This window comes from Lepidochelys kempii, chromosome 4 (assembly GCF_965140285.1).
Source record: "Lepidochelys kempii isolate rLepKem1 chromosome 4, rLepKem1.hap1, whole genome shotgun sequence".
Taxonomy (NCBI): Eukaryota; Metazoa; Chordata; order Testudines; family Cheloniidae; genus Lepidochelys; species Lepidochelys kempii.
This window is the reverse complement of record NC_136383.1, coordinates 61,136,713-61,160,770: the sequence shown is the minus strand read 5'-3', so window position 1 is coordinate 61,160,770 and position 24,058 is coordinate 61,136,713. Positions and strand designations below refer to the sequence as shown.

Below are 24,058 nucleotides of genomic sequence, written 5' to 3'. Positions count from 1 at the left end.
GCTCTGATTCATATTTAATAACACGGTAAAGACAAAATTGTTTGTCTCTATCTAGTATTTAAACATGTTTCATCCTATTAAAATAAATGAAAATGGTTCCCTGGGTATAAAAAAAGTTGAAAAAGTTTTAAGTTTGTTTTTAATGTGGGGGGAGGAACATGTTAAAATATATCATTTGTCAAGATATTTTTCAAATTATTATTTTGCATTTTGCAGTTTTGATGTGAATCACTCATCCTCGGGGGAGGGGGAAGCCCCAAACATTCCTATTAATCAAATATGTGGAGCTGTGAAAGAAAAGTTTAAGTGTTTAGTCCATATTCTGGAGTGCCTCAACTTCACTAGAAAGACTGGGCCAGATTTCTCCCTGGTGTAAGCCCACTGGATACAATGGGCCCCATTCATAAGCTGTATTACAGCCCCCTTGCCCATAGCCCAACTGCAAATGCCCACTATGGAGTTCCCCTGTTGGAGGGGAGCTTGCTTTTGGGGCAGTCAGTGCCTGACCTGCTACCCTCTCTGCAAAGAAGTGAGGTGAACTAGGCATGGTTAATCAAGGCCAGAGGATAGAGTGCTGACCTTGCTACCATGTGGTAAAAACTAAAGTGCCTTGTATCCACTAGGATTTCACAGTGAGATAACTGTTGTACATTAGCTATCGCACTGTAAAAGACCACTTTTTTGCACACAATCATCAGGTCTGTTGAGGATCTTAAACCAATGGTGCAATTTAAAGCTGCTGACAACAGCTTTAAATTGTGACAGGCAGCAGCAGGACCCAAGGAGCCAGAATACACCGAGATTTACTCAGTGAGATTCTAGCCCTATGGATTTTCAACAGGGATTAATTTTTTTCATTTGTATTAAGAATTTTTAATGATACTGATGGGCTTAATTAACCCTTAGGAGTTGTTACATCATAAAGCTGAGCCAGTTTTTTGGGGGAGTCACTAGGTGTGCAGTTATCAATTAAACACAAATATGGAATTTCATGATGTTTTTAAACAAACTGCGGAACAGAATCACACTTTAGATAGAACAATAAGTGCTATCGAAGTGGAGAATCTGTTAATGGCAGATGTTGAGCCCTTATGTTTGAGGGATGGTTGCTGAATTCAAATAGTTTTCATTTTATCTTGCAAAACATCAATAGCTGTATAGCTGGCAACACCCATAGATGGTTTTTATATATGCCTGATCAGCTGACTGTGCTGTGAATTTGAGTGACAGTCCAAGCACATTCCACTAACAAATGGACAGATTTTGATACTCTTACATTGTTGTCCCATTGCTACAGCAGAAAGAGAGAAACTGGTTGAGAACTTGAATATAGAGTTGTTTGCTTGAGGTTACAACTCCCGTGCTAACTCCTGAGAATTATCATCTATGCCAGTGGTTTTCAACCTTTTTTCATTTGTGGACCTCTAAAAAATTTCAAATGGAGGTGCAGATCACTTTGAAAATCTTAGATATAGTCTTTGGACCCCAGATTGAAAACCACAGATCTACACTTTGCCTTTTGCCATCTGACATCCCTGTAAAGAATGTACATACTTGTAAATAAGTTAGGATACTGTATCTTTTGTCAATTCATTTCACTCCTAACAAGAGAGTTCCCCCTCCTAGAATCCAAACTTTTGTCAGTGTTCAGAAATCATGACACTTCTACAGATCAAATAATTTTTAAAAAGCTTTGAAATGTTAGTGAATTTTTGTCGTTTGCAAGCTAGATAAAGCCACCACTCCTAATAACGTGTTATGAATGATGGGAATAGCCAAAGGAAAAATAATACTATTTATTGCTACTCTTGACATTCTGCCTAAAATGCTTAAATGAAAAATAAACAACTATTTGCAGTTTTAACAAAGAATAACATTTTAATTGTCATAAAATACTTAGCTATGCATGTAATTGAGACTTAGTCAGAAGTTGCTATGTGGTAAATATCAATTACAGTATTCACATCTTTAAAGACAATTTTGTGATTATGTACTCTATAAATTGGGTACTCAATAAACATTTTTACACTGATTTATATAATTTTATTAAACTTAATTATTTTTTATAAATGATGTTATACATTTGTAACTACGGTTCATCAAGATGTGAATCTTCAATTTTGTGCAATTTTGCTATCTTTTAATGATGTTTTATTTTGTTCTTCTAAAGTGAGACTAGTGGACAGTGATGACAATTTTTGTGTTTAAACTACTTTATCCATTTTGCAGTGAAGCAATATGGGTCTGGTTCACCAGTTCCTTACTGCAGTTTTACACTGAAACAACTGAATGATTTCACTGGAGTTACATCAGGATAATATTAGAGTACCACACTGGTGAATCAGGCCTTGTATGTGCATCAAAAATGAGAACATGCTGTAAAAAAATTGTCAGAAATCACTGATAGGAAATGAGTTTTCTTCAGAATGATTGCTAGGTTAATCTTCCTGATATTTACTTATTATTGAGCAAAAGAAAACCCCACACTTTCAAAACAGAAAACATCAATATTAACATATATTTATATATAAATACTCTTTCTGAAGGAAAACAGGAAGAAAAATCTTACAATATTTATTTTTCTTTATAGTCTGGATAGCATTACAGCACTGTTTTGAAATTTGAAGCACCATGCAGTATAAGGTTTAAATTACTGTCCAGAATATGTTGGTTTATTATCATAACCCAATGGTCATGCTATTTGTAATGTGGGCATCAGAAAGATGAGGAAAACGAACACTTAGTTTTCTGCGATCAGTGTTCATTTAAATCATTGAGCAGCTGGATGGCTTCAGCCTCTCTGTTGGAAATAATGCTAGAATGACAGGATACAGATCCCTACAGAAGTTACCAATACCAACAGTCTAGATATTGCTGTACATATTTCTATGCTTGCATGATACTTAGTTAAAAAAACAACAACCAAGGACCATGGATATGATAGAAATAAAGCAAGGACAGCCATTCTCGTGGTATTTCTTGAAAGCAAATATTGGGAAAGGCATGTTGACTACTTCCACTTATTACCTTTCCTCCTCACCCTCAGATCAGCCCTCAGACGCACACTTAATCTAGTGCCCGTCCTCCTGGAGAGTTTAAGTGTTGGCTCACTTACAGTTAGTGGAATAAAACATTGCTATAATAGCAGCAAATTCCGATGGTGTGTGTCGTGGCTTTTTCAGGGCTGTTTTCAATATTTTAAAGAAGTTCTGTTTAGTGTGCAGTGTTGAGAGGGCATTTCAGATTAAGTAATACCTAGCTGTTATATAACACTGTTAATCTGTGCAGATAACATACAATGCTACTGTTACCCTTCTGAATTATTTGGTCGGCACCATCACTATGCTTGGCACTTCACTGAACACAGTCCCTTTTTCATCAATAGGTAGCAACAGGATTTTCTACTATTGTTACACTAGAATTGTTTCATATTTGACTCTACAACACCAAACCCCACAAAAGGCCAGTTAATCCTTGTGCTAAAAACAGCATGAGAAATGTGAGTTTCTTAAGATTTCAGGAGGGAGTAATTGCTTGTAATGGAGCTATATTTTTCCATCAAAGGTTTAGCGCACCATTTGCTCTAATTATTTCTGACATATCATCCATCATTTAATGAACTTCTCCAGAAAAGAGGTATAGTAGCATGTCATTCCTAAAAAACAAGAAAATAAGAAGAAAAAAATGTGTAGTCAAATTAGCACTTTAAATGGGAGGAATGTTTAGGTGCTCCTTGGATTATCATTAGTCTTAGTCAGTAAATTGGTTAAACAGCTAGTTACTTTTATAATCTCGACTGCCAAGTTTATCCAGCTTTATAAAGTACAATGTTTGACCTAAGCAATTACATTACATATCTAACTGATACTGTTCTTTGTTTTATTGCAGCACCATACAGAAGCTGCCAGTCCATCCATGTTACCCCCGTCAGCTTTACCATTAGATTTACTAAACAATGCTGTTGCTGGATTTAGTACTGTAGAAGAACTTATCCGGTATCTCGAACCAGACAGGTGGCAACTGGACTTGGAAGACCTGTACAGACCATCATGGCAAATCCTTGGAAAGGCATATATTCGTGGGAGAAAATCAAGAGGTAACCCCCACTTCTGTAATTTATGGCTCTGCATAGAAGTTTATCTTGGCAAAGGAACAGTCATTTTACGCATTCTTCACCCTGTCTTACAGCTTTTAACTTTCTATAGTCTTTGCAGAGTATAGATACTCTCACATTTTTATGATTTGGACAAAGGGCAATAACTAAAAATGTCTCCACAAAAATATGGAGAAATTTAGCAAAATGAAATAATGAGATAGGTTTTGAAGCAGCCAATGCCAGAGCATCTCTCCATGTTTCAATGCTAGGGCCCTACCAAATTCACAGCCAGGAAAAACGCATCATGGACCTTGAAATCTGGTCTCTTGTACTATACAGATTTCCTGGGGGAACAAGTGTTTCTCAAACTGGGGTCCTGACCCAAAAGAGGGGATGGAGGAGGTTTGCAAGGTTATTTTAGGGGGATCATGGTATTGCCACCCTTACTTCTGAGCTGCCTTCAGAGCTGGGCAGCCGGAGGGTGGTGGCTGTTGACTGGGCGCCCAGCTATGAAGGCAGCACTCCACCAATAGCAGCGCAGAAGTAAGGGTGGTAATACCACAACCCCCATACACTAACATTGCGCCCTCCCCCACCACAACTCCTTTTTGGGTCAGGAGCCCTCCAATTACAATACCGTGAAATTTCAGATTTAAATACCTGAAATCATGAAATGTATGGTCTTTAAAATTCTATGACTGTGAAATTGACCAAAATGGACCTTGAATTTGGTAGGGCCCTATTCATAGCACAGGGAATATGGAGGCATTTGCACCAGGCTCATCCCTGGGAGAGAATAGCCACTCCAGGTCCTATTTAAAATAATAATATTATATTGAAATTTCCAAAATATAGAACTCAAAGTGAAGTCCCCCTTCTTCAGAGCAATAGATGGACTTTGATGGAGCTTCTTACCTAATACTGCCCTGGGTCCTGTACTCCTCCCTTTTACCAACCAGCTTGTGGGCTGGTGAGTTTGATTATGGTTGCAGAGTATCTTCCCTGTTCCCAATCTGATCAGCCATTAACTCTTTTACATCATGGCATATTTTTTTCTTACCAAAAAGATTACAGCAACTGGGAACAAAAAGGGCCATAACACCAGAAAGGGGTTTCTCTGGATGTAGCTAAGCTGCCAGGCTAACTGAGAAGAGGCATAGGCAGGGGATGAGAGTTCCAAGTGGAGATGAGAATGTTCCCATTAGAACAAAATGAGTACGGCACCTTAGGGAGTTTACTCTCAGGAAAAACAATGATGTGACCAGGTGTAAAGAATCCCAGTAGCCTTTCAGTAACAATAATGGATGTTTGCTGTAAAGGTGGACTCAGTAGATATCTGTTCAGGCCATGGAGCAGAGCTTTACTCATTTGGCTGACAAATAATGGCCTGAACTGTGTTTCCTGAACTGGGTATGTCAAGCCTGGAGGAAGGACATAAAATGATAGCCTGCCCATTCAAATGGTAAAAGCTAGCATGTACTTTTATAACTCAACTAATGTGCAATCTATGTGTAGTACTCTATGACATTGTAACTGAAGAAAATACTGTATCCTCAGATGGGGATGCAGTATCTCTCTAATCTATTGATCTAATCTATGGAGGCAATAGATTGTATACACAGAAGAGAGACCAAAGTGGGGTGAAAGGTTGCATCTGACATGTTCTGCTGACGGGTGCTGTGGGCACATGACTTCTCATTGCCTCCAAATGCAAGGATTCTGATTGTCTGTTGTGTGCAAAAAAAGGACAGTCTCTCAGCATCCAGCACACAAAGGCCAATCACAAATTGGCCAATATTCTTTACCACTTACAGTATGCTGCAGTGCTCACAAACTGTGCATTGGGGTATTCAGGAAGGAACTGTACCTTTCCGATGTGCAGCCCATCCCTGACCTTCCTTTCAGGTGGTGTAGTCTGGATTGTCTCAGAATGTGAATGTAGCCATCTTCATGGCCTCAGAGCAAGTTGTGTCAATGCCCTCTTCCACACTATTCCATGAAACAGTGGTGTCCCTGTCCACCACTTGAGGTATGTCTACACTACGAAATTAGGTCGATTTTATAGAAGTCGATTTTTAGAAACTGATTTTATACAGTAGATTGCGTATGTCCACACTAAGTGCATTAAGTCGGTGGAGTGCATCCTCACTACCGTGGCTAGCATCGACTTACAGAGCGGTGCACTGTGGGTAGCTATCCCACAGTTCCCGCAGTCTCCGCTGCCCATTGGAATTCTGGGTTAAGCTCCCAATGCCTGATGGGGCAAAAACATTGCCGCAGGTGGTTTTGGGTACATGTCGTCAGGCCCGCCTCCCTCCCTCTCTCCCTCCATGAAAGCAACAGCAGACAATCGTTTCGAGCCTTTTTTCCTGGGTTACCCAAGCAGACGCCATACCACAGCAAGCATGGAGCCTGCTCAGCTCACCATCACTGTATGTCTCCTGGGTGCTGCTGGCAGACGCGGTACTGCATTGCTACACAGCAGCAGCTCCTTGCCTTCGCGGTAGATGGTGCAGTAGGACTGATAGCCGTCATAAATCTCCTGGGTTCTCCTGGCAGACCTCAGTGAGGTCGATCAGGGGTGCTTGGACAGACATGGCTATCCTCTTCTTAAAGCACCGAATGGGAGCCAGAGACTCCAGGACATTCTCTTCTTTAAGTTTCGTCTCATGGAGATTTAGTTCTGCCTGGATATCATGCGAGCTGGAGGCTTCTGCCCCAGGCTGCTCTCCCAGCCGGCAGCACCACACGGTCACACCTACCCCAGCCTACCCCTTGCTCCCATGGCTCATGAAGCCTGGACAGTAGTAAGGAGCAGTTCAACTTTAGGCTGAGCAAGTGCAGAATGGTGGTGGCATGTGCCTTTGGACATTTAACAGCTCGCTGGTGCTGTTTGCTGACTCGGTCAGACCTCAGCGCAACCAACATTCCCATTGTTATTGCTGCTTGCTGTGTGCTCCATAATATCTGTGAGAGTAAGGGGGAGACGTTTATGGCAGGGTGGGAGGTTGAGGCAAATCGCTTGGCATCCGATTTTGAACAGCCAGACACTAGGGCAATTAGAAGAGCACAGGAAGGTGCGCTGCACATCAGAGAGGCTTTGAAAACCAGTTTCTTCACTGGCCAGGCTTCGGTGTGACAGTTGTATGTGTTTCTCCTTGATGCAAACCCTCCCACTCTGTTGATTTTAATTCCTGTAAGCCAACCACCCTCCCCCCTTCAAATTAAAGTAACTATTGTTTTGAAACCATGCATTCTTTCTTTATTAATTTAAAGAAAAAGAGAGATAACAGACAAGGTAGCCTGGGTGGGGTGGGGGAGGAGGGAAGGGCAAGGCCACATTGCTTATTGTAGCCACTCTAAAATTCATACTGTTTGAATGAAAGCCTTCTGTTGCTTGGGCCATCCTCTGGAGTGGAGTGGCTGGGTGCTCGGAGCCTCCCCCCCCCGCGTTCTTGGGTGTCTGGGTATGGAGGCTATGGGAACATGGGGAGGGTAGGTGGTTATACAGTGGATGCAGCGGGGGTCCGTGCTCTTGCTGGCTTTCCTGCAGCTCCAACAGATGCTTCATCATGTCCATTTGCTCCTCCAGCAGACGCTTCATCATGTCTGTTTGCTCCCCCATTAGCCTCAACATCGCGCCCTGCCTCCGCTCTTCACGCTCACTTAATTCTTTCCTGGCCTCTGCCACTGAATGTCTCCATGCATTAAGCTGTGCCCTATCAGTGCAGGAGAACTGCATGAGCTCAGAAAACATGTCATCGCGAGTGCGGTTTTTTCGCCTTCTAATCTGCAATAACCTCAGGGACGGAGATTATAGGGGGAGTGTAGAAACATTCTACATGCTACAATTCTGTGGGGCCTGTATGGTCACTTGTGCTGCTGAGTTCGCCACTCTGACCAAACAGGAAATGAAATTCAAAAGTTCCCCAGGGCTTTTCCTGTGTACCTGGCTAATGCATCGGAGTTCAAAGTGCTGTCCAGAGCACTCACAATGGAGCACTCTGAGATAATTCCTGGAGGCCAATACCATAGATTTGCGTCCGCACTACCCCAAATTTGACCCAGCAAGGTCAATTTTAGCGCTACTCCCCTCATCGGGGAGGAGTACAGAAGTCGATTTTAAGAGCTCTTTAGGTCAACGGAATGGGATTGGTCGTGTGGATGCAGTCACTTTTAAATCAACCTAACATGGCTAAATTCAACCTAACCCTGTAGTGTAGTCCAGGCCTAGGTGAGGTAGGCAATTGCTTAATTAAAGGTGTAAAGTATATACCCTGTATTAAGGATTTTACCTTACATAGAGTAAATCAAGGAAAGACAAGGAATCAAGGAATCAAGGAAAGACATATCCTTCTGCTTACATTGGAGATTTGTGCATTTTCCACCAAATCTCCTGCAGATACTACTACTATTTCATATTTATGGATTCCATGTTGATGAACAGCATGCAGACAACACTCTCTTCCCTCCCTGTCACATAGCATGAAAATGAAGATATTTAAGTGTAAATGAAATGTCAGTGAGCAATGCCTATGTTGGCAAATGTAAAGTAGATTATCATTCAGTCAGCAAGGAAGAAGAGAAGGTGAATCCTTTTCATAACTCAGATTAGTTTTTTGACAGCTGATCCCTGGATCAGAGCTAAAAATCTACCCTTCTAGCCATGCTTTTATTGCTACAGCTGTGCATAGGTAAATCAAGACTTGGACAGGAGGCAGTTTGTCTTTAAAAGCTTTCAGCTATGAAGCACATCTTTCAAATATTCGTTTAGCACTTTCCTAATTAAAGAGTTTCACCATTTGTCAACTGCATTACCATTTTAAGCATATAATAAGTGAGAGAAAAGCAATATATATTTGTGGAACCTTACATAAACAAAGATGCAGGTGTTGGATAACATCTATTTAGACAAAAGCAACTTTCTACATACAAGACAGTGATCTTCCCAAGAAACGATCAGAGTAAATCTTTTAAAGACTTCTAATTAGACAATGAAATAGATTTGCCTTTGAATAAACATATCAGAGTATTGCCACATTCATCTTAAAAGGACCACCCTCAGACTGCATTACTGAGTGTGTAATGTTATAGCCTGGGGCAGAAAATGTGTCCCATTAAGATGACACAGTATTAACTGTTAGCTGCTTTGAATAGTTAGAGAATGTGAACTTTTTGCTTGTTTTTATTTTTATTGTTGTTGTTTTTAATAACATGCTCTCTACTGCATTTAAAATCTATTTTAAGAAGTATTATAGAAAATTATCTGGCCTAAAATGTTTATCAGTTAATTAAAACTACATTGTACCCTTCAAATTCTATAATTAGGCCAGATTTCTTTTTGTTTTATTCATTTTAATTTAAGGCCATATTTATGACCAGAATTTAGGACCAAACTATGATCTCAATTATATCCGTGTAAATCTGGAATACCTCTGTTAGGTCAAAGGAGTTATTCCATGTAGATAAAAACAAAATTTGGTTCTGTATTCCAAAGTATTTTCATATATAAAAACTAAGTTCCTTTTGAATATTATACATAGTAAACACTAAAAAGTGCATTGCAGTGAAAAAAAGTAGTCCAGTCTTACTCCCACAAAAATCAATGAGTAATCATTGGGCCACATTCTGCAGCCTAATTACAGCTCTTTTATGCTACATGAATGGTGCAAGAAGAAGGTACACTTGGCCTTCTTTAAAACCTTTAAACTAAACTATAATCAAAACTTCTTGATTTAAACAAACACCCTATCATTAACCTAGGTAACTGTAGGAGAAATGCAGGCAGAAGCCCAACAGAAGAGTCGGAGCTATCCTGTTAATTGCACTAAGTGTAGCATGTATGATTACCTGCCCTGTGGGCAGGTGGCATATGTGTGCATTCAGTGCAAGGAGCTCCTGGCCCTCAGAGACCGTGTACGGGCTTTGGAGGCCAGGGTGGTGGAACTGGAAGAGCTAAGGGAGGCAGAGAGGTATGTTCATGAGGCTTTCCGGGACACTGTAGATTTGTCCCACCTCCGGTCACACAGCCCCTGCGCTGTTAAGGAGGATAAAAGGCCCAGATAAGGAGAGCAGTCAATGGGAACAGAGGGAAACCTTCCCATACTTGGGACCCTCCTTCCAAATGATGTTGGGGTATCCTTTCGCACTGAGGTTACTCCAGTCATTAGGAAAAGGCAGGTGTTAGTAATGGGAGATTTGATCATTAGAAACATAGTTAGCTGGGTTTGTGATGACCAGGAGAACTGTATGGTGACTTGTCTGCCTGGTGCGAAGGTTGCAGATCTCTCAAGGCATCTAGATAGACTTATGTGTAGTGCTGGGGAGGAGCCAGTGGTCGTGGTACATGTAGGTACCAATGGCATAGGGAAGGGTAGGAGAGACGTCCTGGAGGCCAAATTTAGGCTGCTAGGAAAGAGACTGAAATCCAGAACCTCTACGGTGGCATTCTCAGAAATGCTTCCAGTTCCATGCACAGGGCCAGGTAGGCAGGCAGAGCTTCAGAGTCTCAATGAGTGGATAAGATGACAGTGTAGAGAGGAGGGGTTTAGATTTATTAGGAACTGGGGAAAATTTTGGGATAGGAGGAGCCTATACAGGAAGGATGGGCTTCACCTAAACCAAAGTGGATCCAGACTGCTGGCACTTAACATTAAAAAGGTTGCAGAGCAGTTTTTAAACTAAGAGATGGGGCAAAGCCAATTGCTGCAGAGGCGCACGTGGATTGGACAGAGACTTCTCTTAGAGGAGAGTCTATTGATAGAGATTCTCTAGGTTTTAGTCAGGAGAGGATGGAAGAGGATAAAGTATGGGTCAGATCAGATGAGAAACATTCTTATAAAGAATCTGACAATCAGAAAAGGGCAGACAAATAAGCAGTGACAAGTTTTTAAAGTGCTTGTATACAAATGCTAGAAGTCTAAATAATAAGATGGGTGAACTAGAGTGCCTCGTGTTAAAGGAGGATATTGATATAATAGGCATCACAGAAACCTGGTGGAGTGAGGACAATCAATGGGACACAGTCATTCCGGGGTACAAAATATATCAGAAGGACAGAACAGGTCGTGCAGGAGGGCAGGGGTGTGGCACTATATGTGAAAGAAAATGTAGAATCAAATGAAATAAAAATCTGAAATGAATCCAAATGTTCCATAGAATCTCTATGGATAGTAATTCCATGCTCTAATAAGAATATAACAGTAGGGATCTATTATTGACCATCTGACCAAGACAGTGATAGTGACGATGAAATGCTAAGGGAGATTAGAGAGGCTATCAAAATAAAAAACTCAATGCTAATGGGGGATTTCAATTATCCCCATATTGACTGGGTACATGTCACCTCAGGACGAAATGTAGAGACAAAATTTCTCGATACTTTAAATGACTGCTTTTTGGAGCAGCTGGTACAGGAACCCACAAGGGGAGAGGCAACTCTCGATCTAGTCCTGAGTGGAGCACAGGATCTGGTCCAAGAGGTAACTATAACAGGACCACTTGGAAATAGTGACCATAATATAATAACATTTAACATTCCTGTGGTGGGAAGAACACCTCAACAGCCCAACACTGTGGCATTTAATTTCAGAAAGGGGAACTATGCAAAAATGAGGAGGTTAGTTAAACAGAAATTAAAAGGTACAGTGACTAGAGTGAAATCCCTGCAAGCTGAGTGTCCACTTTTCAAAGACACCATAATAGAGGCTCAACTTAAATGTATACCCAAAATTAAAAAAAACAGTAAAAGAACTAAAAAACAGCCACTGTGGCTTAACAACCATGTAAAAGAAGCAGTGAGAGATAAAAAGGCATCTTTTAAAAAGTGGAAATCAAATCCTAGTGAGGTAAATAGAAAGGAGCATAAACACTGCCAAATTAAATGTAAAAATGTAATAAGAAAAGCCAAAAAGGAGTTTGAAGAACAGCTAGCCAAAAACTTAAAAGGTAATAACAAAATGATTTTTAAGTACATCAGAAGCAGGGGGGGCCCTGGACATTTGAGCTACAAAAGATGATAAAGTCATCGCAGAGAAACTAAATTAATTCTTTGCTTCAGTTTTCACGGCTGAGGATGTTAGGGAGATTCCCAAACCTGAGCTGTCTTTTGTAGGTGACAGATCTGAGGAATTGTCACAGATTGAAGTATCACTAGAGAAGGTTTTGGAATTAATTGAGAAACTTAACAGTAACAAGTCACCGGGACCAGATGGCATTCACCCAAGAGTTCTGAAAGAACTCAAATGTGAAATTGCGGAACTATTAACTATGGTTTGTAACCTGTCCTTTAAATCAGCTACTGTTCCCAATGACTGGAAGATAGCTAATGTACAGCCAATATTTAAGAAGGGTTCTAGAAGTGATTCTGGCAATTACAGACTGGTAAGTCTAATGTCAGTACCGGGCAAATTAGTTGAAACAATAGTAAAAAATAAAATTGTCTGACACATAGAAGAACATAAATTGTTGTGCAAAAGTCCACATGGTTTCTGTAAAGGGAGATCATATCTTACTAGAGTTCTTTGAGGGGGGGTCAACAAACATGTGGACAAGAGGGATCCAGTGGATATAGTGTACTTAGATTTCCAGAAAGCCTTTGACAAGGTCCCTCACCAAAGGCTCTTACGTAAATTAAGTTGTCATGGGATAAGAGGGAAGATCCTTTCATGGATTGAGAAATGGTTAAAAGACAGGGAACAAAGGGTAGGAATAAATGGTAAATTTTCAGAATGGAAAGGAGAAACTAGTGGTGTTCCCCAAGGGTCAGTCCTAGGACCAATCCTATTCAACTTATTCATAAATGATCTGGAGAAAGAGGTAAACAGTGAGGTGGCAAACTTTGCAGACGATACTAAACTGCTCAAGATAGTTAAGACCAAAGCAGACTGTGAAGAACTTCAAAAAGATCTCACAAAACTAAGTGATTGGGCAATAAAATGGCAAATGAAATTTAATGTGGATAAATGTAAAGTAATGCACACTGGAAAAAATAACCTCAACTATACATACAATATAATGGGGGCTAATTTAGCTACAACTAATCAGGAGAAAGATCTTGGAGTCATCGTGGATAGTTCTCTGAAGACGTCCATGCAGTGTGCAGCAGCAGTCAAAAAAGCAAATGGGACGTTAGGAATCATTAAAAAAGGGATAGAGAATAGGATGGAGAATATCTTATTGTCCTTATATAAATCCATGGTATGCCCACATCTTGAATACTGCATACAGATGTGGTCTCCTCTTCTCAAAAAAGATATACTGGCATTAGAAAAGGTTCAGAAAAGGGCAACTAAAATGATTAGGGCTTTGGAACGGGTCCCATATGAGGAGAGATTAAAGAGGCTAGGACTTTTCAGCTTGGAAAAGAGGAGACTGGGGGGGATATGATAGAGGTATATAAAATCATGAGTGGTGTGGAGAAAATGAATAAGGAAAAGTTATTTACTTGTTCCCATAATATAAGAACTAGGGGCCACCAAATGAAATTAATGTGTAGCAGGTTTAAAACAAATAAAAGGAAGTTCTTCTTCACTCAGTGCACAGTCAACGTGTGGAACTCCATGCCTGAGGAGATTGTGAAGGTTAGGACTATAACAGGGTTTAAAAGACAAATGGGTAAATTCATGGAGGTTAAGTCCATTAATGGCTATTAGCCAGGATGGGTAAGGAATGGTGTTCCTAGCTTCTGTTTGTCAGAGGATGGAGATGGATGGCAGGAGAGAGATCACTTGATCATTACCTGTTAAGTTCACTCCCTCTGGGCATTGGTCACTGTTGGTAGACAGGATACTGGGCTGGATGGACCTTTGATCTGACCCAGTATGGCCATTTTTATGTTCTTATGTTAAGCAGATTATTCCCCTGGTATGTGGGAACCTCCTGTTCATATGTCTGTACTGAGACCATGTGCCTCTGCTCCTTGCACGCCTGGTAAAGGACAAGAAGAGCCAGAGGCAGGTGTGTTATGCCAATCCTTTATTGTTGTAGGGGCAGTTAAATCCCCTATGCCACTGAGAGCATTTCTGTGTAACCAAGTCCCTGATGCACATACACACACATACCAACCTCCACCTGCAGGAGAAAATCTGCCCCCCCCCCCCCCGGCTTTATTTAGACTAGGATCTAGCTGGTACAATGCTTTGGGAAAGAGGGAGTATTTTTTAGTACACATCTCTGGAGATTAGTTAGAAAGTTATAGCCTCAGTTATAAAAAGCAATTCATTTCAGATTGATGTGAACTTAGTATATTTAAATTATATAAACTAATGAAGATACATTATTTTGAAATACAATTTTATTTTAGACCAACCTGCATCACTTTCTTTCTTTCTTTCTTTCCTCAGTAATATCTTGGTTCTGGGGGGAAAAAACTGCATTTTTTCTGAGCTAGTGCTAAAAAAGAACTTTTGACTTTTGCGTCAACCATGATAAATGAATGAAAGCCAAGTACATTATAACAGGTATTGTAACTTAGTTCACTTGGGAAATTATGGTTAAGTAAACATTTTAAGGGAATATATACATTCTGTCACCTAGTTTTGTGCCCACAGTATGTTAAAATACATTTTGGACAGACAGATACTCTTTGAAAAAATAAGAGCTTCATTCACACAGTTCAAAGAAATGATTACATAAGCACTGGACAAACTTGTCACAGACCTTTTAATGCAAGTGCATTACATAGGAAGATAGCTAGGGCAAGGGTGAATGGTGTGATATAAAAGCTGTATACCTTGGATACTTTGTTAGACTAGAAGCTTAATGTGAAGCTTTTCAACACCTCAGAAGTTCTGTTGTTACAATAAAGCACACTAAAATATACTGAATTGAAAATGTTGGGTCTAGGTTCACGTTCAGAACCCTTCCAGAATTGGGGTGTTTGGATCTAGGGCTTTGTTCAAACCCATCTCCAAATTGTTTCTAAAATGATAATCCATTTAATTTCCATTTTGAACAATCCCCACTCTCCTCCCTCCCCACCCTCATCCCCCGTGCCCCATGACGTGTCAGTAATAGCCATAGGCAAATGGGCATGTAACTCTGCTGTTGCTCAGGCAGGAGGTGTCAGGCAGGAGGATGAGATTTTTTTGTGCCAAGCTCTATCCTTTTTGAACTCCCTGCAGTAGCCTCCCCCCATCCTTCCACCTGGCTTGCTTCTGGCCTTGCTTAGAGAAGCATGTGACGTGTCTGGTTCAGGTCCCCATTTTAGAAGATCTTCAGGGTGGAGCAGAAAGGCAAGCCAAAGAAATGTGTCAGGAAGTCCAAAAGCTGCCCTTCAGCCCTTATTATAAGTCTGACGTGCCTGTGATTTACAGTCTGTCTCTCTCTCCACTTCAGCAGACCACTTCAATCTCAGCAGAAAACTGCTGGCGGGATTGGGAGTTTTTCCTGCACAGTAGGCACCCCATTCCCAGCTTAGGTGCAGCGCTCATCCCCTCCGCGCATGTAAAGTGATTCTGAGCCCAGGACTATTGCCTGGACCAACAAGGCTAAAACCATTCCCCTCTTTGCTACCACACATATCCCTTCCAAAAAAGTTCTCCTAGTCTAGTTCCCCTTCCTCTGCTCCCTCCTCTGTTTTCTCTAGGAATTTTTTTTCTCCACCCTGGGAGGCAGGCTGGCTTCATATCAATCACTTCAGTGGGAGCTGTTGCACACTGGGCACTTTTGAAAATCAGATTGTTCATTTAGGAGCCAAACATAACCTGATAGTAATGGAATGAAGTGCCCAGTCCAATACACAGAAGGAAAGGCAGGACTTCAGTGTATTTGACTGAACAATCCATCACAACACACACATCTTTTTGTATGCCAGTATGTGAACAGGGCACACATGAGGAATTTTTGAAAGGCTCTGGAGTGGAATTGCAGCCACAAGACTGGGTCCTGACATGATATTAATATTCATATAAGTGACATACAAGGCTGCATTGGAAAGACATAGCTGTCAAGGGAGAACTAGACAGCAGACTCAAGTCTTGAGATTCTTTCAGAGAAAGAAAGGCTTTTCTGATCTGCTATACTGATGTCTGTCCTCAGGTGGTTCAGATACTTCAGAGGATCAGGGAACATGTGACACTGTTTATAATCAGGCTGAAAGTCAGAAATAGCTATAGAAGTTTGGTGACTGCTCTGGATGCTTCCTGAAATTACTTTCCTCAATTAATCCAGTGTTCCGTTGGAGCATTCACACACAGAGACCTGATTTCTGAAAGTGGCAATTATCATGGTCTTTGTTCTGTGACACAGGTTCCAGTTTGAATGGAAGAGCTTTGTACTGGGCATGCAAGGGGCCAGACATGAATTTTAAAAAGTATCAGCTTCCCCATGCAACCGAACCATTGGATTGTCTTACTGAAAGAAGCCAGCAAATCCCCACTGTTGATCAATGCTGGGGTTGACTCCAGGGATTCCATTTGGAATTTTATACTTAGTTATTTCTAAAATGAACTAGGCCACCCCTTACATCCCTGTCATGTTTTACTAAATTCCCTTTATCACATTTGTTATGGCGGAATGGGGACTACAGCTTTCTCATGTCTTTTTAGAGAAAGTGATCAAATTTAGAGTGAAGGCTCAACATCGGTATCTTGTATTTATGGGAGAGCTAACTAGTTCTCCTTCCACTGGGGAAGGCCACAGCCTGCAACAAATCCTTATCAGGTCCTATATCATACTCTCAAGGCTTATTTAAACCATCAAGGGTAGGAACCAAGAGGAAATCCCTGCTGAAAAACACTTGGTGTTTCTGAAAACCCTCTATATCCTGAGCCATCTGAACATCCATGCTGACTACTCTCAACAGAACCCAGATCCATCCATTATTCATAGGAACATCCTTGAGGTCCCTCTTCCAAGTGGAATTCTCATGGATTGCAGGCAACATACAGATTTCATCCATGACTTGTTTGCCTAAAGCATTAGCCACCAGACACCCAAGTTCTGCAGCAGATACCCAGACCCAAGATCCAGTATTCATCTAGTCTATTCCTTATCACTTCCTTTACTCTCCTGAACGGTAGACCATTCCACTATAGCAGTAACCACTTCCTGGGAAGGGGAATAGATCTCCTTGGACAAGCTGTGCTCAATGGCCACGTGATACAATACATACACCTTCACCAAGCACATTGGCCCCTTCAGGGTTTGAATACTGAGTGCATAAAGCATTTCTCCCTTAGCAACACAAGGGTTGCTATTGCTGAGGAGAGGTTATCCAGTGCCAGCCTTCCCACCTTCCTCTTTAAACCTTTCTTTTCCGGTTTATTGTTCCCTCTGGCTGAGTGATTAGTTCTCACTCACTAAAGTTAGGTATACTATTAGTCAGAACCATCCCTCTATGACAGTGACAGTCATGCCAAGGGAAAAACATATTTTCCTACCTGATGATTATTTTTATGGGACAGCACTGCTTTCTTTGGTGCCAGCTCTAGGATGAGAGACTAGTGATAAAAAAACTCTACTTTGTTCTGAAAGTCATCAAAGTAAGCCTGCCTGCAGCAAGGTTAAAAACAAAAATATCTTTGTCCTGCTTGGCACATCCAGGCTGATGACCAGAAGAGGCAAGTATACTCCATTTGTCTGCCCCTCTATTGCCATGCCATGGCAAACAATTAATATTACACTTTATTGTATTATTAGCTAATACAAACATAATTTGTTTGCCTTCTCATCTTAGCCACAATGAGTACAAAATCCCATAACTGTATTTTAACCTTTAGATTGCAGGATTGTTATAGCAAGATGTGTGTCTTTCTTGATGTGTGGGTAATGGCTAGCCCATTGTAGTAATGATAGCAGCTTTATTTTACATTTAACATGGTGGTTTTGAACATAGAAAATTCCCAATAGGACATCTTAGAACTGAAATGACTCTTTTAAAGTGGACAAAGGGTTACTTCCTCATACACCAGGCGGGGGGGGGGAAGGGGGGGAAGGGGGTAGGAATTGGCAAACAGTTCTCACTGTGTTCTTTTTTCTGTTGTTATCAGTTAGTTTAGCAGCCAGTTTATCCCTCAATTGGCCCAACCGGTTTATAGTTGCACTGCAGTACATGTTCTTCACATGTTCGTCTTTAAAAGGAAAAACAAAGTGTTAAGCCATCTCATCTTGGCATATAGTGAATTAGCTGACAGTGTCCAGAAAACATGATATAGCCATGAGGATAATGGTGGGGAAATTATATTTAGTCCATTTGAAACCAGAGACCATCTCCCATTAAGAATACATGCCAATCAGTATTTATCAAAAGGAGCAGGTAACCATTGATTAATAATACATACATTCTTTCTTCTGTTTTGTTCATTTTCAGTAGTTACATTTTTAATTGGAACTGAAGTAATCTGTTCCAGGATTATTTTCTCCCTCCCTGAACCACTAGAAATGTACACAAAGGATTTCTTTTTACCAAATGTTAATATGAATGTATTTGTAGTATAAATCGGATGATTTGAGGTTGTTTTTTTCCCCCAGGTGTCTATCATAGGTCCTCTAGAAAAGGGTTATTTTTAAATGTCAGGGCTAGTTCGTCTGAGATTTTTATTTCAGTATTTCCAATAGCCACACTAGCAGAGGTGTATACAAAGATGAAAATGTAATGCTGCTAACCCACCAGTGAAAAGAATCGGCGATACCATTACACATTGCATCTATTCCTTGGGGGGGAGGAATCAGTACAAATATCACAGATCATTATAACCTCCTTTTCTGCCAGAAGCCAAATTACAGTGCTTTTCATCAAAGCCTGCACTAATAAAATGTGTTCAATGTTCCACAAAACCAACCCCAGTTTTTTTAAAGAATGGCATTTTCTCTTTTTAAGGTCCATTAATTCTTGCCCATAGAATAAAAGGAACAAGAAGTATACTGCCCTATTTTTGGTTTTTCCATAAGTTGTTCAGCCCTCAACATGCTAAAACTTTCATATGCTACAGTGGAACCTGTCTATAAGGAAACTGATATAGTGAAGTTTCATGTGTGGTGGAGATGGCTTAACTTGTTTTACCAAGTTTTGAACTTACTCAAATGTAACAGATTTAAAAGTTTGATTCAACGGAGGAATATTATTGAGTTCCACTTTGGTGACAGAGGGTGGGTAGTGGGAGGAGCAAGAATGAATAAATAAATAAATAAATAAATACGGTGAAAATGGCATGGAGAGAGGCAACACAGGTTGACACAGACAGACTGATTATAAAAGGGACAAGGAGGGGACAAAAGAAAAATCTTAACACTTTTCTGATAATTATTGTTTTATTTTATAAGTCCCTCTCGCTCTCCCTCTGTGTATATATATGTATAGTAAATATATAGTAAGTATATAAATGTATATATATACACACACACCCTGTATATAGGACATTCACTGATGTAAGCATAGCTTTCCAGAAGTTCCATGATTAGGCTTTAGCTAGAAAAATAGGTTTTGTTTTTCCTTTCAATTGAATCTCCCTTACTGAAAGCATGCATTGAAAATATAATGAAGACAATGTTTGCACACTTTGAACAAGTTTTACAAACTCAAAAAAAAAAAAAGATGTTTGCAAGATTCCTTAATTGCAGTGGATTTTACCAGTCCTTATTAATAATGAAGTAGAATAAAAATCCACAGACAGCTTTAGTGTATTGCAGTTTAATTTACAGGCTAAATCCTGTGTCAGTACAGTAGTTTGACAGGGAAATTACATTGGGGTTGAGGAGAGGGCGAATCCTGGGAATGTAGCCACACTAAGGCCGGTATTGCAGCCTAGGAGCTGAAGCGCACTTTGTGTAAGTTCCACAATGGCAAAGCTCTCAGGCCCAGACGCCTTAAAATATTTTAGTATCTCAGTCCCACTGAAATGAACTCCCACAGAAGTCAATGGGGGTTTAGACACTTAAATACCATTGAGGATCTGGACTGCAGTGGCTCTGGAGGCCTTGGATTTGCACTCCTTAGAGAAGCTACAAGAGCATTCAAGTGTGTTTGTTTATTGATGGCATTTGAAAGACAAGTCACAGAAAGATATGTTTGCTCTTCAGTGGTGGATCTGAATCTTCTAAAGGAGGAGGTGCGACTCTACAGCTGTACTCCTCGCAACTTCTCTGTGTCATTGAGGGAGGAGCTGAAGCGAACTGACACCATCTTCTGGCCACTATGTCTATTGGTTAAACGTTGCGGTGGAAACTGTGCCTGCTGTCACCATACTTGCAATGAGTGCCAATGCGTCCCAACCAAAGTCACCAAAAAATACCATGAGGTATGTACCTCATTTTGTGTTTTTATATTTGAGACCAGAGAAAATCCATTCAAGAAACAATCTTTATTGGGAATGTGAATGCTGACCAGAATGCAGTTGATAGGATAAGGCTAATGTCACAGTACAGTGACACATTTGGAGGAAGGTTTCAAAGTAACAGCCGTGTTAGTCTGTATTCGCAAAAAGAAAAGGAGGACTTGTGGCACCTTAGAGACTAACCAATTTATTTGAGCATAAGCTTTCGTGAGCATCCGATGAAGTGAGCTGTAGCTCACAAAAGCTTATGCTCAAATAAATTGGTTAGTCTCTAATTTGGAGGAAGCTTTCTCTTTTACTAAGAGTTAAAAAAAATCAGAGCCTGCGCTCTCTTACTCCATTCTTTTGGGGACCTCTGTGGAAAATATAACTGTTCTATTTATGTTGTAAATTATTCCAAATGTTATTTTTTGAATAGAGGTTATTTTTGTACACAAGAAGGGCTTTTACCTGTGAAGTTATTGTGGACTGAGGAGCTCTACATTTGAAGAATTTAGCTAAGTTGGGCAAAATGACATGTTCTATTTTTAAAAACAAAAGTGAATTGAAACTGCTGTTTGTTCATGCTCAGCTTAACAAGCAACTGGGCCAGTTTGAAAGTTAGCATTTTACAGTTTTGTTGTTGATATGCCAAGCCCGAAGAAATCCTCTAACATACTTTTTAGAATGTCAAAGACAATAAACAACCTCTAGGTCAAGTAAGATTTCTCCAGTGTCTGTAATTAATTGTAGACCTAAATATATCAGTTTAATATCTCTATTTATATTCTAAACTTGCATGGATTCAGTGACTCACTAATTTTTATATATATTGCCATAATGGTATGATCCAATTGTAAAGAAACAGATATGACTAGTGCTAATTTTCTAAAGGGAAAGGAAGGGGCATATGTAACACAGTGGCTTGAGTTAATTTACAGGTTACAACTAGTTACATCATCTGTGTTCTCATGTTATCACAGAAATTATAGCTTTCTAGAGAAAAAAACACTTGACATAATGTGCAAGTTCATAAATATCACTGGACCATCTAAGAGCAGATAAATTAGCCTATTATATAAATATACAACAGTATACCTTTTAAACTATATTGTATACACCTTATAATAATTTATCATTTTAAAAAGCTATTAGATATTTTTAACTGTCTATAAAAATGTTCCATAGCTGTGAGTGGAAAAACCTTTTTTATAAACTGCATATCCCTGAATATGTATAGCTAAAGTCAATATTATTTTACCAGTACCATCTAATAATATTTAATTTTTAAGTCAACTATATAAGTAGTCCTTCAAACAAAAAAGAAAAAGAAAAAACACCCAAACCCCACTGCAGTAAAGTTTTCTTTGACCAAAAAATATGTCTGTCTAGCATATCTTAATGTCTTAATCAAGTTTGTGGAAGGCTTGAGGTAAAGCCAAAAAAAAAATACAGTAATATATATTAATGAGCAGAATAAATGAAGAAACTCAGTTGTGAAGTTGATTGAGTTTCCTTTAGTAGTTTCCCTGTCTTCCAGTTTACTACTTCCAGTGTATTGTAGATCATGAACAAGATGTTTAATGATTTACTTAAAAGCCTGGCTCCAATTGTCCTCTTTCAGGTTCTTCAGCTGAAGCCCAGGAGCGGTGTAAAAGGATTGCATAAATCATTGACAGATGTACCTCTGGAACACCATGAGGAGTGTGCCTGTGTGTGCAAAGGGAATACTGAAGGATAAATGTGGCTAAGTGTGCTTCTTTCTTTCAAAGTACATTCAATCAATGGCTGATTCTGTTATGGGGCTTGTGCATTATCTCCTTCCGTAATCTCAGTTGTTTGCTTTGGGGATCTTCCATCTTCAGGATTTACAGTGAGTTCTAAAGAGAGGAGAAAACAAACTGGGATTATATGTTGTGTAAAAGCTCTGTTGCTTGGAGGCCCAGTCAAAGGATGGGAGAAAGGCATCAGTGAGGGATGATTCAAAGTATATATTGTCATTTCCAGTTGGCTTGACATTACACGGATTTAAGAATTTAGTGTAAAAAATTGCAAATTTCACACCACGAAGACTTGACTCTGCTGGCTACCTTACTTCTACAGCTCCAGTACACCTGGTCTGTGATTGACATCTGGAATCTGTCTTTCTGTACTCAGCCACTCCCACATGCTCTAAATCATAGTTCTAGGTCTTACAAACTTGCTTTAAAAAAAATGGTCTTGTTCTGAATTAAACTTAATTTGTCTGATACTAGTAGGAAAGACTGGATTTTTCCACACACACTATTAAAGCTCCTGCCTTTTAGAAAAGCTGACTGGACAATAAGCATGAGCTAAGGAGGCAAACATTGAAAAGAACAGTGGCTTTACTTTAATTACTATGGCCTATGACTTTTGTTTGTATTTTTTATCGTGTACATTTTTATACTCTCCTTTTGACAATATAACTATTTGCTTTTTCTAATCTTGTTAAATATATCTATTTTTACCAAAGGTATTTAATATTCTTTTTTATTACAACCTAGATCAACTATATTTTAGTTTTGTAAGACTTTAAAGCCAGAGGTATACAGTTGAAGGAACAGAGATGTGGTTACTATGGCAAAGCATCTATTTCTACATTGTCTGGTGCTAGACAGTGGAACAAATCTGGGTTTACACATTTAAACAGAGTAATGACAAATGCAAAGATTATCAGTGTGGATGAAGCTCTAAGCTTGATGGCTCCATGGTACTGAAAATATGAAAAACAGATGTTACTATAAATGATTTCAGAAATAGCTATCAAAATCCCTCTATATTCTGGCCTTTTGTCAAATAGGAAAAAATAATCAGGTATATATATATACCCATTCTGGTTTGTTTTATTGTTTAATTTCTTTGAAGTAGAAAGAGAACATCATGAGAAGAGAAGGTCAATGGTTTGTTGCCTTCATGAAACAGTGTGTTCATAAAAAGGCAGCCATATTTATTGCTCCAGGTGTATGGTTTTTCATTTATGGTTATATCCATTTAAAAGCAGTTGACTTCCAAGATTTTAACTCTGTTCAGAACAGTTTTATGAATTATGGTTTTGTTTATGTACAGTATATCCTTTAACCAATACACATATCCCATCCTATGCAAATTGGAAAAAAAAGAGTAAAGTATTTTGCTTGTAAAATGCTTTAACATTATGCCTAGTTTATATTTTGACTCTTGGATTTACAGATTGTAACAAAGCACCAAATAAAGTCATAAAGCTAATTTTGGGAGAAAAAATGTCTGTGTGGTTATGTATTGGGTGTCTGGTATATATTAAATGAAAATAAACCTGAAATGTATTTGCCGGAATGAAAATCAATTAGAGAAATGTAAGTCTTCTATACAGTAACTGCTAGAGAGAAATCCACATTTCCTAGTTTTTGAGTTCTTGAATTTGCAAACTTAATAATATTCTTTTAACATTTTTGTGTATAGTTTCCCAGAGTTAAAAGGAAAAAAAACCTGAAAAAAATCCCATCATATATCATGATACTGACACCACATGATTTATCAGCAAGGCTGGAACCTTTAGATCCACCTCACAGACCTCTGGCGCCAAATGCAGTAATAGGTTACCATTCTCTGTGTGGACCAGTATATGAAGGATGACACTCAGGAATCTTAGGTTCCATTCCAGGTTTGGAGGGATAGCAGGTTCTAGTGGTCACAAACTCTTTGACCCCTG

The 24,058-nt window shown here is 39.6% G+C and overlaps 1 protein-coding gene across 1 annotated transcript in view; it reads left to right on the top strand.

Annotated features, from left to right (window-relative positions):
* PDGFC (platelet derived growth factor C) overlaps nt 1–23,620 on the top strand; it is a 249,535-nt gene extending 225,915 nt beyond the window's left edge. The window contains exons 4-6 of the mRNA XM_073341444.2: nt 3,889–4,096; nt 20,117–20,334; nt 21,974–23,620. Coding sequence (XP_073197545.1) covers nt 3,889–4,096; nt 20,117–20,334; nt 21,974–22,090 — 543 coding nt within the window. The 3' untranslated portion in view covers nt 22,091–23,620. The remainder of the gene's footprint in view (nt 1–3,888; nt 4,097–20,116; nt 20,335–21,973) is intronic.
* Nucleotides 23,621–24,058: the final 438 nt, after the last annotated feature.